General features: G+C 31.6%; 1 protein-coding gene across 1 annotated transcript; it reads left to right on the top strand.

Moving 5' to 3' along the window:
- Positions 1-5,243: 5,243 nt before the first annotated feature.
- On the top strand, positions 5,244-16,690 carry LOC146992782 (uncharacterized). The gene is made up of 2 exons (XM_085810077.1): positions 5,244-5,692; positions 12,558-16,690. Exons 1-2 carry the CDS (start codon positions 5,344-5,346, stop codon positions 12,767-12,769), a joined length of 561 nt encoding a protein of 186 aa, XP_085666203.1. The 5' UTR covers positions 5,244-5,343; the 3' UTR covers positions 12,770-16,690.
- The last annotated feature ends 2,461 nt before the right edge of the window (positions 16,691-19,151 follow it).

The raw sequence follows: 19,151 nt of genomic DNA, 5'->3' as shown, positions 1-19,151 counted from the left end.
TTCTTAAACGATATTAAGATAATTACACATTAAAAGCTACAGAACATTTACGTTTTGTAATAACAAGTCAACAAAATATTTATCAGTCATTTTTATTTGAACCTTCCCAGACATTTTGGCTAGTTTATATCGATTTCTTTCTCTTTAAGCATCTTTTCTAACAATTCGAGATTTGTCTCAATATGCAAATCAATGCTCTCGCTAGTTTCTGCGTCTTTATCTCCTAACTTGTCAACCTCTCCACAATGGTGCCTATGAGGGTTTAATTGATCTGGTAAAAGTTAAATAGTCCTAAACTCCCAACAGGCATGAAGCATATTATCGCTCTGTCTGAAAAAATTTAACTAATACCAGATAAAGGTTTAAATAAGCCTCTTATTTAAAAAGAGCTTAGAACATAAAGGCATGTTCTGATGCTAACAAAATCAATTACAGCTCATGGTGACGTAATTAAACAAGAACAGTCAAATTCAAACTAATAATGTGGACTAGTGATCAAAGATTATACTATTTAATTTAATCTGGCTCAATAACTCTATCATATGAGGAAATAGAAATGGGTAATTATAGTAAAGGTTGAAATCATAAACAATTGGGTAATTTACATAATAATAACTGCACATATCTTTGAAGAATAATTTCCTTTGTGTATTCAGTTTCTTTCTTCAACATGTTTTCTTTTCATTTTAGAATTTTTCGATTTAATTAAGGATTTCTGTTATTCTAAAAAGCACTAAATGCAATTAGAATGTACAGAAAAAGTGGCTAATTTTATTTCTTTAGTAATAGGAACATTCAGAAGAAATATGAAATATATATAGTAAAGTTCAGTTAGAGCTGATGTGGCAGAAGTTCTAGAATTTAGTGACACACCGAACAACAAAATCTAGAAATGGCAAAACTTATTTATTTAATTAGAATTTAGAGCAAGCATTGGAAACAGAATTTAGAAAGGCACTAGGCAGTAAAATTTAGGATCCACAGAGATTGCATCAGGTGGGAAAATGCCTAGTGTGTGTATGATGCATTAAGAAATATTAGATGAATCTTTTAAATTGCAAGTTTTCAATTTCTTTGTTAGTAAAAAAATCCCTTTCTATAATGCCTGCCCATGTGATAAGATCAGAAGCATTTTTGATATTTTCCATGCTTCTGTGTAGTGAAAAGTAGAGAAAATAAAGAGAAGATAAACATGTTAAGATTCTAGTATCAGAAGTAATACATTCAAATATGTTTTCATTGTTCTTCCAGACGTTCTCCAAAAATTAAGAAATTCATTGTAAACTTTCTGTAAAACACATCCATTACGTGTTGATACCATGGAGACATTTTTCATTTTGTCATATATTTCTCGAATCTTCTAGAATCGTGGGTCTATAAATCTTGCCTTCAAATCCTTCTTTCTAAACTTTCCAAGCTGCAATGTCTAAAATCCTAAAGAAAATTATCCCTACAAATTCTGTAACAGCAAAAAGCCAGAAATATTTTGGGAAACAATAGGAGGGAAAAAGTATAAAATAATTTGGTTGATCTTTACAATATGGTAACTGGTAGTTTGGCGACATTTTGGAGGCGATAAAGGTTACTACCTGGGACTTTGGTAATAATGTGAGCAGTACTCAGTTCCGATTACGCATTATTTTGTGTGAGGCAAATGAGAGATCATGGGATATGTCATGTGATATTAATGGACGAATTACGGTTCTTTAATCGGAAAAGGGGGGAAATCGGGAAAAAATCTGGAAGTTTTGTATTTGGCTTTATTCTGTGTTGTGTGAAACAGTGTTCGTGAATTTTTGGATCCCATGGCCGTAACTAAAGTGAATTCGAAATGGGTATTTATGTATGTATTAATTTAATGTATGTGCTCATTTATATTTTAAGTAGTGTTTTTGAATTTAATTATATTTTAATTAAATGATAGTTATTTTGTGAATTTTATGTTTGTAGGAATTTGGTATACGTTTTAGTTGAAGTAAACGTGCATGGAAATAATTTAAATATCTGACACTAAGTATTTGTAATAGTTGCGGTATAAATTCGTTGGTGATGTGTATAATGTAATAGATGATTTAGAGGTAAAAGTTTTTGGATATTTTATTTATTTTATATGTGGAAATGTTCATATTTGGAAAGGGTAAATACTTTTTCGGGATCAGGTAATTTCATATATGTTCTTTTTACCGGGTTTAAAGATTGAGAAAATTGTCATGTATTTTCGTGAAATTTTTCTAATTTATGAGAAAAAAGCAGTGTACATGGATATAGTGAAGAGTGTGCGCAATGTCATTTTTGTGCAATTCTGGGATGTTTTTTTAAGTAAAAATAAGTCGACGTGTACATGGTTTAGTGATATTTTAATTAAATGATAGTTATTTTGTGAATTTTATGTTTGTAGGAATTTGGTACACGTTTAAGTTGAAGTAAACGTGCATGGAAATAATTTAAATTTTTGATACTAAGTATTTGTAATGCTTGCGGTATGAATTCGTTGGTGACGTGTATAATGTAATAGATGATTTAGAGGTTTTTGGATATTTTATTTATTTTATATGTGGAAATGTTCATATTTGGAAAGGGTAAATACTTTTTCGCGATCAGGTAATTTCATATATGTTCTTTTTACCGGGTTTAAAGATTGAGAAAATTGTCATGTATTTTCGTGAAATTTTTCTAATTTATGAGAAAAAAGCAGTGTACATGGATATAGTGAAGAGTGTGAGCAATGCCATTTTTGTGCAATTCTGGAATGTTTTTCTAAGTAAAAATAAGTCGGCGTGTACATGGTTTATGTGTATGTGTTATTTTGAAAAACGCGTAAGGAGTATGGTATTGTGCACTTTTTCCCAATTTTGCAGTGAATATTTGTCATGATTAAGCAGTTTTGTTAGATAAAATTTCTAGCATAAGTGTAATTCGGCTAGTAGATTGTTAGAAGAAGTGTTCAGTAGATAAAAAGAAAAGAAACATGTCTTTACTTCATGAAGACAAAATGGCGGCGGGAAGAAAAAATAGAGGGTTGCTGTAGGAGAGTTGGTCGCCAAATTTTCGCCAAAAAAACGCCAAGTTACCATAATGTAAATATCAACCAATAAATTTATAGAGAAAACTGATGTACATTCTGAGAATTTTGAATATTCTGAGACAATTACATGGGAAAAACTCTTACTATCAAAAAATTAAAAACAAGACATTTTTAATTAATTACATAGCTAATTTTGCTTTTACTAAGAGCTCTTTCGTAAATTGTGCTTTATAGCATTATAAATTGTTTATTTTTCAGATTAAAAATATTGTATAATAAGTTGTCAAAATGAAACTTTATAATATTACAGCGAAAAATAAAAATGTTTCATTTTAATGTTATTTTTTAAATATAATTTCAATATATTACCATTATTTTAATGAAATTTATTAATGTTACGATGTTTTATAAAAAAAATCATCGAAAAATTCTCAGATCTCGGAATTAAAAAGTTTCTATAGAAACTAATCTTAAAATCGCCAAAATGTTGAAAAGTCGCCAAATTTAGAACCGTTTAATAAAAGAATTCCCATCCCCAAAAGCGAAAAGTTGTTTAAGAGCTCCTTACTAGAAAAAATGAATTTCGAAATGATTATGTTTCACTTCTTGCTTAGACACTCGAGTATCCCATCATTTATACTAGAAATAGAAACAAATTATAACTCATGAACCCATTCAAAAGATAACCATATACACGGCAGTGAATCGCCTAAAATATTCCTTAAAATGCTAATTCACACTCAAGATGACAGTTGTAAAAACAGACAGAAATTTCAGATGATTAAAATTAAGGACCTTCTGCAAATTTTGGCCAAAATTAAGGACTTTTAAGGACCAAAAATCGATTCCAAAAAATCTAAGGTCTTTTAAGGATCGTACGAACCCTGTAAAACTTCAGCAAGAATCTATGATACATATGAAATCAAAACTCATCCAAGAACAGATATCTATCTCTCTTTATGATTAAAGACCCCGGATATATTATTATGCAATAGAAATTATCAGATATGCAATGAAAATGAAACTCTGAATCATTGAGAATACACATAATAAAGGCGAGTGGTAAGAAGTTTTTCATTCTTCTTACTATTTTTCTTTATTGTGACTTTCACAAAACAATCAAAGCAGTTCCAGTACAAGTGGATGATTTTCATGACTTAGTTTTGAATCGTCTTTTGCTCCACTTTTGATTAAATTTGATTTCATGACATATGGCATACTTATCACCAAATATCAACCAATTCAAAATCCATTAATATACGCAATGAAGTAAAACAAATTCACACACAAATACAATCAAAATGCCTTCAAAAATGCCTCCACACAAATGAGCTACAAAATATATGAGAAAATATTGTTCCTGGAGATTACAGGCGTGAAAAGAAATGTTACTTTTTATACGCAGCAGTAAATTAAAAATTTACCTAAGCTGTTACCCATTCATACATTCATGAATTAATTTATTTACTTCATGTGAGGAAGTTGAATTGCACCTCCAATGTTAATTTTCATTGTCACACACACACAAAAAAAAAAAAATCATGTTTATGAAATAATTAACGAAAGTAATTCTTTCCCTTACACTAATAGATTTTTGTGACACAATCATACACGAAGGTTTATACAGATTCTAATACTTACCTAGTTCCTCCAACATTTAATCGTATAACATCGCTAGGAAGCATATAATGACACATTGCACGCGGTTCTTACATAATACCTTAAATAGGCGTATTACTATTGTTAACAGTATAAAAGTACTATATACACCTTTAAATTATATATTTACATGTAACAAGTACAAATAAAAAAGGGGGCAAAGAGCCATATCCCGAACGCCCGTCATTAAGTCCTTCTGCCCGCCAGATGAAAGAAAATATTAGCATTGTTCATGAAAGCCAGAAAACGTTTTGCAATCTCGCTGTTGAATTCAATTTTATGGCTTAAGTGCGAAGAACATGATATTTAATAAGTAAAGGTAACACACAAAACGTTAAAAAAAACTCTTTTTGGGTGTAATATAAAAATTTGAGCGCTTTCAGATTTAAAATTTTTTTTTTCAGTTTTTTGAAATTCGAATACTTTAATGGAGTAAAATTAGCAATGAAGTCTATGGGAAATTTAATTGTAATATTGCACATCACAATTTTTAACAGTTACCTTTTGGGTGATTTACAATATCAGAGATATTTTTTAACTTTTGTCTCTTACAATCTGGCAATGCTGTTTACGTTGTTTTCAAAGAAAGAAATGGTGTATATGTGATCATTTGTGCTTTATTTTCTTAGTGATTTATCCGGTTTATTTAAGATTTGCAAATGGGAAGCAGTTTAAAAAATAGAAGGGCTTGTAATGCAAGACTTTACCTATGTCAAAAATGCCTAGAAAAAAGGCAATGCAGCGGGAAACGTAAGTACGTGTCGCGACCCACACGTACAGCGATGCTTACTAAAAAATTTAAAAACGATGAAGACACACTCAAAACGGATGCTGATGAAGCCAAATCTGATTCAAGTTCTACTGTGCATGATCGTCCTGTTGATGATGCCTCATCTGCAACGAATAGTTCAACGGACTCTGACTCTGAAAGTTCCAGTTCTGAGGAATCGCATAGTTCTGTTTCATCATCGTCTTCTTCAAGCTCAGATTCATCGTCTTCTGAAGATGGTAATTAAAAGTTTCATGATCTATTTATTTGAAGTAAGGCCTTCCAGCCACGTGTTAAGTAATAATAAATAAGCGTAATCTATAGGTATTAAAATATCAGGGTTTAATCCTAGTATCCGGTGCACACGGGATTTGGTTACTTTTGCGACTTTTATGATGAGCAATAAAAACGGGACATATGCAATAAGTAGTAAACGGGTATTCAAAGAATATATATAGTTATGCATAGTATATACTATGTATATAGTGTATAGTATACTATCACTATATATACATAGACGTTCTTTTGGTAATTTTTGGTGTTGGCGATAATTTTTAAAATCGCACCAAGGCTGCACCGTATACTAGGATTTTAACAATATCAGTCACAGTGCAGTTTCTTCATGTTAATACATTGGTTTCAGCGAAACACTACTTTTGGAAGCACTTCCGCAGAGAACCCCGTAAATGTAAACATTGCCAACGTTGGCGATAATAGTAGCCAAATCCGGGGGTGCACCGGATACTAGGATTAAACCAATCAATTTTTATGGCGTAATGTTTTAACAAGATAATATATTGTTAATGCTTTTCTAAAAATAACCGGAACTACTCTGATATTCGCCCTCAAGTCGCCAAATTTCGCACCAATATTTTTGGCGAGAAACTTCACGCTGCCATATTACTATCTAAATTTTTTGTCTACATTTTGAACTTTTAGCCTAAAATGTCTCCAAAAACGCGGTTTACGCACGTGCAAAAACTACGTTTTGAACATACAATTTAGCTAAAAATCCGAAACAAAAACAAAAAATTTATATAACAAAAACGTAAAGTTTCTAACCAAAAATATTTGACAAGAATCCATGTACACGGCGACATGTTTTAACTTAAAAAAACATCTACGAATTGCACAATGTAGGTAACAAACGAATCTACAAACTACGCACTCCTCGCTTTAATAAAATAACATAACAATAAATTTCAAATAATACCACGTACACAGCGTTCTGTTTCAACTTTAAAAAACATCTACAAATTGTACAGTCTAGACACTAAACAACAAAATAAACTAAAATAAATTTCAAACAATTTAAAAAAACAACAATAACGACAGAAATTCATACTAAAGAACCAATGAACATAACATTCTACAAAATAAGAACAAGGATAAAATAAAATGCACTTACCATGAATTAATGCGTTTTCGAATAGCAGAAATATAATTTTCATACCGCCTTTAACATGCCGCCATGTAATCACTATCGTATTTACATGACAGCCAGACACACTATCCAGAAAATTTATACTATGGTTCACAAATAAATAAAATCACAAATCCCTACTTCTATCATGCACTGCCATTAAAAATAATCTCCCAGACCCTCTTTCCACACTTCCAAATACCCACTACCCCTCAACAGGATAGCCACAATGATATTTCCTTTTGCCGAACTTCAATTCAACAACTACCATTTTATCTTTCCCTCCGGGGATTCTCAGACACAGAGGCGAATCAACGAGCTCCAGCGAAAGATTTTTCAACATTAACAGGGTTGCCATAGGACACACAATCGTGCCAAAAACCAGTGCAGATTACATATCGCCACATTTGGTAAAATTAGGGCGTATATTAGAGTTGTACCCAATAACCTTTCAGAGGATGGCAGGTGTGACATAAATAAAAATTAAATTGAAATAAAAAATATTGATTATCTAAGATGACAGAATAATACGATGCATCACCATGGTCATCAAAACTAGCAAACCACTGCTGGTGTAAGGAATATATTGTTTTCTGTGTTAACTGGAATTTAAGACACATTTTTTTCGTATATCACGCTTAACCGGTTAATTTCAGTATATTAATACTAATTTATTTTTAAGTGAACTTTTATTTCCGTAATAAATCCTTATATATTGTCTTATGCTTAATATATTCTTTTCTGTGCTAACTTGAATTTAATACAAATTTATTTTCGTATATCACGTTTAACCGGTTAGTTTTACATCTACGTGCTTATTATCTGTGAATTTTTACTACCATACGCTTAATATATTGTTTTGTCTGTTAATTTGAATTTACATGCACTAAAAATCACGGTACAACTCTAATATACGCCCTAATTTCATCAAATGTGGCGATATGTGTTCTGCGCTGGTTTATGGCGCGATTGCGTGCTCTATGGCAACCCTGTTGACGTTGAAAAATCTTTCACTGGAGCTCATTGGTTCGCCTCTGTGTCTGAGAAGGTGGGAGGGAAAGATAAAATGGTAGTTGTTCAATTGAAGTTCGGCAAAAGGAAATATCATTGTGGCTATCCTGTTGAGGGGTAGTGGGTATTTGGAAGTGTGGAAAGAGGGTCTGGGAGATTATTTTTAATGGCAGTGCATGATAGAAGTAAGGATTTGTAATTTTATTTATTTGTGAACTATAGTATAAATTTTCTGGATAGTGTGTCTGGCTGTCATGTAAATACGATAGTGATTACGTGGCGGCATGTTAAAGGCGGTATGAAATTTATATTTCTGCTATTCGAAAACGCATTAATTCATGGTAAGTGCATTTTATTTTATCCTTGTTCTTATTTTGTAGAATGTTATGTTCATTGGTTCTTTAGTATGAATTTCTGTCGTTATTGTTGTTTTTTTAAATTGTTTGAAATTTATTTTAGTTTATTTTGTTGTTTAGTGTCTAGACTGTACAATTCGTAGATGATTTTTAAAGTTGAAACAGGACGCTGTGTACATGGTATTCTTTGAAATTTATTGTTGTTATGTTAATTTATTAAAACGAGGTGTGCGTAGTTTGTAGATTCGTTCGTTGCCTACATTGTGCAATTCGTAGATGTTTTTTTTTTTTAAGTTAAAACATGTCGCTGTGTACATGGATTCTTGTCAAATATTTTTGGTTAGAAACTTTACGTTTTTGCTATCTAAATTTTTTGTTTCTGATTTTTAGCTAAATTGTGTGTTCAAAACGTAGTTTTTGCATGTGCGAAAACTGCATTTTTGGAGACATTTTAGGCTAAAAGTTCAAACTGTAGACAAAAAATTTAGATAGTAATATGGCAGCGTGAAGTGTTTGGCGACTTCAGGGCGCATATCAGAGTAGTTCGAAAATCACGTTTACGGCTCGGCTCATCGTCGATGAACGGCGAGCTTGGCGAGTAAAAATGCAACGGGTTCTCTGCGGATGAAAACCCCTACGATGCACGATATTACTGTTCTTAAGCATTAGGTTTTTCTCGCTATTCTTAGTCTTATTACTGTTCTTAAACAGGAAGAATTTCTGAGGCTTTAAACTGTCATCTTTTGTTTTACCACTTGGTATTTAATGTATATTAATGAGCTATTGGTTATTCTTTGGATTATGGTAACTTGGCAAATTTTTAGCGAAAATTTGGCAACCAACCCTGCTACAGCAACCTGCTAGTTTTTGTTTGGATGCCATTTTGTTTTCACAAAGTAAAGGCTTTTTTTTTTTTTTTTTTTTTTCCAACAATCTGCTAGCCAAATTACGCTTATGCTAGAACTTTTATGGAACAAAAGTGCTTAATCATGATGAAGATTAGGTGCGAAATTGGGACAAAGTGCAGAATCGCCCACTGCTTGCCACGTTTTTAAGAATTGCACATACACAGTATCATCCATGTACACATCGACCTATTTTCACTTAGAAAAACATCCCAGAATTGCACAAAAATGGCATTGCACACACTCTTTACTTTATCCATGTACACTGCTAAAGTCCTAGCTAGTAACCTTTATCGCCTTACCAAAATGTCGCCAAACTACCTGTTACCATATTCCAAAGATTAGCCGAGCAAATCGGCTGATTTGAAATTAACCTCATCAGCATCAGTTACAAAAGCTCTGCCCCCCCCTCCTGCGTTTTCAAACTATCAGCATTTACTATGCATTAAATAAAGTATGCATTTGCAGTTTAAACTCACAAAAAGCCTTTTAAGGGCTTTTAATTCCTTAAAAGGCTTTTTATCAAACTCGCTAATAGAAAAAAATGGTATAAAATTGAAAAAGTTGCTATGTATTTTTGGTACTTACGTATTAACGCAACCAGACCAAAATTCACATAAATCGCCAAATTTGGCGACTACGTGTTATACGTCGTTATACGTAAAGAAATTATTTTTATTACTGGTTAGATTGAATGCCCTGAAATACTTTAACTATGGGTATTTGGGATCTGCCTGTGAGTGAAAAAGATGCTCTTGAATTGTTGCAGGGATATGGAATTATACCGAACGAACGTACTTGTAAAAATTCTCATAAAATGAAACTGTATTTTGGAAAGCAAATCGGTTGATCTTTACATTATGGTAACTTGGCGAAAATTTGGCTACCAACTCTTCTACAGCAACCCTCTATTTTTTTTTTCCCCACCGCGATTTTGTCTTCACGAAGTAAAGACATGTTTCTTTTCTTTTTATCTACTGAACACTTCTTCCAACAATCTACTAGCCGAATTACACTTATGCTAGAAATTTTATCTAACAAAACTGCTTAATCGTGACAAATATTCACTGCAAAATTGGGAAAAAGTGCACAATCGCAAACTCCTCGCGCGTTTTTTACAATAACACGTACGCATAAACCATGTACACGTCGACTTATTTTTACTTAAAAAAAATATCCCAGAATTGCACAAAAATGGCATTGCGCACACTCTTCACTATATCCATGTACACTGCTTTTTTTCTCATAAATTAGAAAAATTCACGAAAATGCATGAAAATACTCAACGTATACTACTCAAACATATTCCAAAATACTACAAACATATAACTCACAAAATAACGATCATTAAATTAAAAAAACACTACTTAAAATATAAATAAGCACATACATTAAATTAAAAATTAGATTACAATCCTAATTACTTTAAACTAAATCATTGCTAATAACAATTTTCAAATAATACCATTTTAATTTATTTACTCCTTACATTTAGAACAATGCAAAAAAATAATATCCGCAAATGATTAAAAATACTAACTTACCTAATCTTCTTCAGAATCTTCATTACGTCGCTGCAGTACTACTGCTAATTTGTAAATCCTAAATCCAGTAGTCAACTGGAAGTCTATTCACCAAGTAATAAGAAATTAATAAAATTTCACCTTTACTCAAACTACTTTCAGCAAACCACGTACCCTTCCTTACACTCCTTTTCACAAAATGTCCATTTTCACCATATTTCTTGCACCGCCATTTAAACTTGTAATATCCTTCCTTTCACACAATCTCAACTTATTATTATTATCAGCTAAACGCATTAAAAATTTAGAATTCACTTTACATAGCGCCATGCAATCCGAAAATTAACACTATTTCACACAACACACACTGAAACGTTTCCAAATTAACCCCCTTTTCCGATTAAAGAACTGTAATTCGTCCATTAATGTCACGTTTCACACAACATAGAATATAGCTAAATATGAAATTTCCAGATTTTCCCCCTTTTCCGATTAAACAATTTATAATTCGTCCATTAATGTCTCATGATATCTCATTTCCCTCACACAAAATAATGCGTAATCGGAACTTAGTGCTTCTCACATTATTACCAAAGTCCTAGGTAGTAACCTTTATCGCCTCCAAAATGTCGCCGAACTACCAGTTACCATATTCCAAAGATCAGCCTCATTTTCATTCAATTAAAAAAGTTTTCCAATACAGATGCTTGTCTGCAGAATCGAATATAAAGTAATTGCTTTCTTTTGGACTTTGTGAGTAGTTTTATTGTACTGTATTTGTTAGGTTTTATTTGCACAGGAGTCTCGCCATTCCTTCTGAAGAGCACATTATGGCGAACCCTGGTATATACGATGGTTCTTCTTAAAAGTTAATTTTTATTTCAAGGCATTTAAGGTGTCTATAGGCTGCTATCGCTATTATTTTATTCATCTCTATGCTGAAAATGATCTTTTGTTCCAGGTGGTAGAAATATTTTGGTGATTGGCTATATATCAATTAGCATTGAGTGTATATTAAAAAAATATTTTATGTACTATGTCATAATTTAACCACATAAATTGTGAAATAAAATAAAAGTTGATAATTATAAAAGCTAAAAATATCAATATTATTTAATTGACTAGATAGTAATACCAGAATTTAAAATTAACATATTGTCTTTCTGCTGGTAAATAGGGAGATAGAAAAGCTGTTATCCATTTGTAGTGGGTAAAAGTAATGGATGTCAAGAAAAATTTGAAATTTTACTAATTATTGACTGGTTTTAGTTATTGACGCACTTAACAAAATTAGGCCACGGTGAAAGAAGCTAAAGGGGTTGTCATGTATTGTAACAGCCAGTTTGTTTAAGTACTGCACATGTCGTATTCTCTTATGTATCAGCTGTACTTTTTTTGCAAAAAAGCAGACGGAAATAGGAGCTGCAGCTTATACATATGAATGATTAGAAGTGGGTACATACAAGCATGTATTTAACAATTGAATATGAAATCTATTGTTATTGGGTACTGGTACCAGTGATAATGATATTGATAGTGCAGACAACTACTCTAGTGGTACCAAAAGTGACAGTAAATAAGAAGTGTACCTTTTGACCGATAAATAAAACAAAATTACTCATATTTGCTTAAGTACTGTTTTCATTTTAGCTGCTTTCACACCTCCAAACAGAAAATTATTGTAGATGTAGTAGATGCCTGTCCTTGATTTTTTTTTAATGTATTTAAGGTAAAACTTAGTGGTTCGGCTTATACATGTGAGAATATGGCAGTTGTAAAAGAATAAAAAAATATGAAGTGTTTATTTTGATACACAGTGTATGCAGTATCACTTGTTTTAATTTTCAGCTTTTCTAATACATAATGTTTTGCTAATTTATATACAGAACCAGCATTTTCGCCTCTCCAAGCCACTTCAAAATATCTGACTGTTATCCATGATGGCAATATTATATACGAAAGAAAAGAAGATAAAGTCAACGTTTCAAGAGTCGCTATTATCGATCACCTAACCATAACGAGTGAAATGTGTAACAATTGTGTTTATAAAATGATACACTATTTTGAAATGAAAAAAAGTCTTTTTAATGATGCCTAATCAGCATCTCATATTTAATTATTTTCATTATCTTCTGATTTCGAACATTTGTAAATGTAATGCTTTGAGTAATGCCCTTTATCTATTAAAGTTCCATCACAGTTTCATCCAATAATGCATTTACACGTCGTATTAGTGTTGTTATGCTGAAAGTAATTCCAAAGTTTAAAGTAAAGAACCAAATTGTTATTAGTGATAAGTTTTATGCCTTTGTGATTTGAAGTATCAGTCAGTATAGACATTTTTCAAACTATTTCGGTTAATCTTTGGATTATGGTAACTTGGCGATTTTTTGGCGACCAACCCAGCTACTGCAACCTGCTAGTTTTTGTTTGGACGCTATTTTGTTTTCACGAAGTAAAGGCTTTTTTTCTTAATCAACATTTTTTTCCCAACAATCTGCTAGCCAAATTACGCTTATGCTAGAACTTTTATGGAACAAAAGTGCTTAATCATGATGAAGATTAGGTGCGAAATTGGGACAAAGTGCAGAATCGCCCACTGCTTGCCACGTTTTTAAGAATTGCACATACACGGTATCAGCCATGTACACATCGACCTATTTTCACTTAAAAAAATATCCCAGAATTGCACAAAAATGGCATTGTGCACACTCTTCACTTTATCCATGTACACTGCTAAAGTCCTAGCTAGTAACCTTTATCACCTTACCAAAATGTTGCCAAACTACCTGTTACCATATTCCAAAGATTAGCCACTATTTCACATTCCATCAAAAATTATTGCTGATGTCACATGTGTCATTATGGATTCAGTGGCTAAATATTTTGGCTTGACTGACACTTTAATTAACTTAAGTGTACAATCTGATGGCTTGAAATTAATTTCATTCATAGCAAATATTACTGCTGTCATCTGTTCAATATAACATTTGCGGTCATCATCAATAAACTCTGTTGATTTAATTAAATGGCAGTGTTAGAAAAAGAAACACTATTTACTGTTTTCTTGTGTTTAATAATTTTTATGTTATGTTCTGTATAATTTTCCCCTTTGTGTGTGATTGAAAAAACTATTATGCAGTGTTCAGTTAATGTGATAACTATCATAATAAGGTTTTGAAAATGTATACTTAGGTTGTAACTCTTCTGTGAAACTGCACTTTCTCTTTAACATTCTTTAGTAAGGAATTTAAATGCTTAGCAGTCTTTTCAGGTTCAAATATCAAGCTGAAGAATTAGTTATCTTCATGAATCTGTGGTAAATTTAAATTATAAAATCATTACAGTTATCTTGAATTCAGGGATCCCCTTGTAATAACAGTTTCTCTTCATTAGTCTAAAACAGTTTGGCCACTGAAAAACATAACAACGTAGTTTAAAAATCTCACTATGCATGCATTATGTCCTGGATCACTTTCAAAATAACAATGCTAGATTGTGACATTTAGTAGCAAAGCTAATAAACTGAAATGACTAATCATTTTCGTTTCAAAATCCTGAATAGTTGCAAATTCCCAATGTCTGGTGACCCTAATCAATTATAAAATTTCAAAGAGACTAATTTCCATGTATATGATTCATCTATTCTATTCACTCAGGAATTCTTTCTTATTAATAACATCTTATTCACAATTTATTTGACATTCATATTTTTCATTCAAGAATTTTCAAGGAGTAAAAGTGGCTTACTTGAAGTGGAAATCTGGCGATTTCAAATATTTTGTTGAGTGTAAAAATCATTTTCTCTTCAATTCAGTTTTGTTAGATAATTGCCACCTTGCGATTCTTTGGTTGTTTGTTTCTTTTTCTGCCCCAACTATCCATAACTTACCCCTGTAAAATTGTAAATGATATTTAATAACAATAAAATGTAAATTAGGTAGAAAATGCCACCAGGGGAAAAAAATTAGACCAGGCTGATTGTCATCTCCTAGGTGTCCACTTGATTTCATATGAAAGTGTTAAGTCAGATCAAAGTGCCGTTATGTGAAACAGTATGTGTGAATAAATTAACGAGTCTTATTTGCAAAGCATCATTCTTTTTTATATATATGCAAATCCTGTTGATTAAATTAAAAAAATTATCAAGTAATGATTCAGAATTTTTTGTTAGTGTTACTTATGTGAAGTAAAAAAGAGAGAACTCTAAGCAAATAATAATATGATTGCTTTTGGTCGTGGCATCATCAGATAGACATTGCGGTACATTGTGGCCTCTGTTTCAAGTGAACTTTGTAAGACCTTGTGGTGATCTGAATTTTTAATTGTTGTGCTATCTTAATACACTGTAACTATTAATTTAAAATCTGTGCGTGATGTATTCCCAGCCTTAAAGATGTAGCCTTTTTAATGTCTACTGCATAATCCAAATTGATAAAAGTGCCAAATTGTTTATTTATTGACTTATCCACATCATAAAGCAACATATAAAGGCTTACTTACAGGAACTATAAAATATGCTGAGTTTACATAATCTTTTTGTATTCTCTTCATAACAGCATTACATACACTGTTTTATGGCTTATAAACAATGTTTATAAAATCTACAAAGAGTTTAAAATATACAGTAGTTCTTGGTTTTGTATCATTCCTGCATTTTGGGTATTTGTACTTGTTAGCATTTCTGTCCCTTAAACACAGTTTAATTTTATGTACAAACATTTATTCCATTGTACATCAAAAAAATTTTATATTTACTTTCCTCAGTTTTTTTTTTTTTTTTTTTTTTTTTTTTTTTTGTGCACAACAGTGTGCATTGTCAAGTGAAGCATTTGCCTCGTCTAAAAATTGAGATGCACAGATTTATTTTAAATGAATTAACTATTACCATGAAAGTCATAAAGGAAATATTTCAGGGGCAAAATTTTGCCTCATGTGTTAAAAATCTGTTTGCAAATTTATGTGGTACTGTTTCACTTTTGAGGCCTACTTATTTGCACTTAAATTCTACGCTTTAAACCTTATTCATCCATTTGTTATTCCCACAAATAAAATAAAATTGTAATATTTGCATTCTGTATACACTGCACAAAATACTGTCAATACGAGCATTTGATATGCTGTTTTAGATTATAGAACTGTAACACAAAGATTAATTAAAAATATTCTCCTATTTGCTTTGAATGATGTTTTGTAATACTGATTATATATTTCATTTAAATTATATTGGGTTATAGATGTGAATCTAAAGTGTAAGCAAAGAACATGTATGGAAAGAAGGAAAGGTTCTGTAGACAAAATGTAAACCAGTTTGACTATTGCACCAGAAGGAGAAATTCTGGCTGCCAAAATGTGCAGGAAATTGAAGAATATGGTACAAATTTAGAAACCTTAAAAGATTTGTTCTTTGACTGTTCAAGATAATTTAAATTTTTAAATTTAGATTTTTATAGGATTCATTTGCTGTTGATTGATCTATATCGCATTTGATCACATTTTTGTCAATACCGCAAAAAAAAATGGTGTCACAGCACTTTGACCTATTCATAAACATGACCTTCAGGCTCGACAGCTATTTCGAGCATCACAGCTGTTTCGCTCCACAATGTGAGATACCCAATCCTGATTTCGTGAAGCTTTCCTTAACAATACATATTCTTTGGTGTAAGGTTACATTATGTTATAACTGCAAAAATTGGCCTTTGGTCCAAAATTACATTTCATTTATATAAACTGTTACTTTAGCATATGAGTGTTAAACTTTCATTGATAAGTGAATTTACATTTTATTTAATACATGTACATTCTTTCACAAGCAGATCTTAATTATAACGATATAAGAATTTTATTATTTGCATATTATATTTATATTTTCATGAAGCTGTGTTTATACTTTAAGCAACGTGTAAGTTTTTTCAATAGCAGTCTGGCTTAAAAATTATGCTATTGGCTGTACAAATATTTGCAGTGCTGCTATATTTAATATTCAAATAAATGTAATAAACATATTTCCTAATAATGTGTATATTTCATGTAAATTTTCACTCTATATAAGCCTTTGGAATATATATTTGCAACATCTAGCATCAAAAATGTGTATATTTTCATATTTTGCATTGAAGGCTATATTTCAATACTGTTTCCTCATCAAGCTCATCAAGAAACAAACCATTTAAAATTATGCTAGAATACAGTTTCGCATATGGTACGAAATTTAAAGTATAAATTTAAATTCATATATTACACGAAAACTGAGAATTTCCTAAAAATTACTTTTTATTTCTTAAGCTTTTTCTTGCAACTAATTTTCAATATTGAAAATGATATTGCTGACATACAATGAATTATTTTCAAGATTTTTATTACTTTTGTATGTTCATGACTCATTCTTCATCTTTGAAAGCAGTTCATGTATATATATGTTGTCAAAATTAATACTTTTTCATGCAAAATTGACTTAAATTTAGGTTTTTCTTTTCTCCCCTTCCTTTTATCCAAATATAGCTTATAAAACTAGCAATTAAAACTGTAAAATTATGCAATAAACTGCAATTAAGATTTTGTGGGCCTTACCTGGCTTACAAACTGGAGGATATACTATTCTTAGTCGGATTTAACAAATAACAATCCAATTGTAATCAAGCAGATAAAATCATTTTATATTGATAACTTAGCTGAGTTATACCTAGAAACATTTGTTTTTTTCTCGTGTTATGTGAATAGTACACAAAATGATTCTTCAGTACAAAATGTTGAGCTTGAAAAATGCTTTTATTTTTAAAGTATTAAAAACTTTTGGATGAATTTTATACAACCAGTAATGGAAAAGTTATGTATTATGATTTCATTATTCGTCCGAAGTTATTAAATAAGTAAAGAAATTTATCTAATTTCAAACAACTGGCGTTCTTTGACAGGACCGAATGGCTATTTGAAGAAAATAAAACATCGATTTCGTGTTGGAATTTATCAAGTGAGTTTATGATTTATTTGATTATATCCTTTATTATTTGAATATATTGGACATATTGAATTTAAAATCATGGAAATTTTATTAAAAAAGCGTAAGCCACTAAGGCAATCATTTACGATTACTGCCAATGCTTTAGATGCTGAAATTCTAAAGCCTGACGTGGAAGTTAATCAACTCCAAGTATTGAGCTTACAGTTGGAAGGAAAATTCAACAGATTAGATGAAGTTCAGTCACAAATTTCCAAACTTTTATTGGAAGGTCAAAACGAAAGTGAATATTTAGCTGATTTTGACACGAATGAAACATATCGTGATAAATATATCAGTTTAAAAACAAAAGTAGAAAACAAAATGGTGAATTCCACTCCTGGAATTTTAGAAAATTCCACAAAAAGGAACTTTAAATTACCAAAGTTGGAACTTCAAAAATTCAATGGGGAGACCCGAAATTGGTTAGGATTTTGGGGACAGTTTAAGAAGATCGACGAAGATGTAAATATAGATGACGATGACAAATTTCAATACCTACTGCAGGCAACGGTTGTTGGATCTCCAGCGAGAGAGCTCATAGATAGTTATCCTCCCTCTGGCGCGAATTATAAAGCTATCAAGCAGCTAAAATCTCGATTTGCACGAGACGAATTACTGGTAGAAATCTATGTTCGCGAATTATTAAAGTTGGTTTTAGCTCGAGCTAGCAAAAAAGGAAATATGACTATCCAACTTATATGATAAGTTAGAGACGCAACTCGGAGCTTTGGAGATGTTGGGGATAAAAAGTGAGATTTATGCAGCTATGCTGTATACCCTTGTAGAGTCTTCACTACCTGAAGAAATTCTGAGGGCATGGGAGCGATCTCGCCAGCGTAGGGACAGTGTGGCACACACTGAAAATTTGGAAAGTTTATTGCATTTTCTCCGAATTGAAGTTGAAATTGAAGAGCGGCTTAAGTTGGCCCGTACAAGTTTTTCTGCTCCAGACAAATTGGACTCGGTTCCAGCCACAGCAGCTTGCATTTATGCAGGAGATTTAAAGAAGAAACAGCTCAATTTTTGTGTTTGGTGTGACAAGGAAACACATAATTCTTATGAGTGCTTTAAGCTGCACAGCCTTTCATTGGAAGATAAGAAAAAATTACTAAGAAAGAAAAAAGCTTGTTTTAACTGCCTAAAAAATTGGGCATGCTGCCGAAAAGGGTAAAAGTTCTGTGAAATGCCTAGTTTGAAACAAACGTCATGTAACGGTGATGTGCAGAGAACTAAAAGGTTCTAAAAGTTGAAAAAAGGAAGCAGCTAACGAAACAAGTGAGACTTTATTGTCTAACCAAAAACTGCAAACAACTCTTCTCCAAACTATTATAGTGAAGATTGTCCATAATGGAAAAAAGGAGCTTGTGAGAACTCTTTTTGACAGTGGGTTACAAAGATCTTACTTACGGAAAGACATAATAAAGAGACTAGATTTAGTCCCATTAGATCAATAGACTTTGAGCCACAATTTGTTTGG

This window comes from Stegodyphus dumicola, chromosome X2 (assembly GCF_044657685.1).
Source record: "Stegodyphus dumicola isolate Sdum_Otavi_A_Nest chromosome X2, ASM4465768v1".
Classification (NCBI taxonomy): domain Eukaryota; kingdom Metazoa; phylum Arthropoda; class Arachnida; order Araneae; family Eresidae; genus Stegodyphus; species Stegodyphus dumicola.
This window is presented reverse-complemented; position numbering and strand designations above follow the sequence as displayed.

Bases quoted from the DNA above. Each gene is read 5' to 3' on its own strand.
- LOC146992782 (XM_085810077.1), top strand. From the start codon at position 5,344: ATGGGAAGCAGTTTAAAAAATAGAAGGGCTTGTAATGCAAGACTTTAC. The intron at 5,693-12,557 runs GTAATTAAAAGT...ATTTATATACAG, and splicing joins TTCATCGTCTTCTGAAGATG to AACCAGCATTTTCGCCTCTC.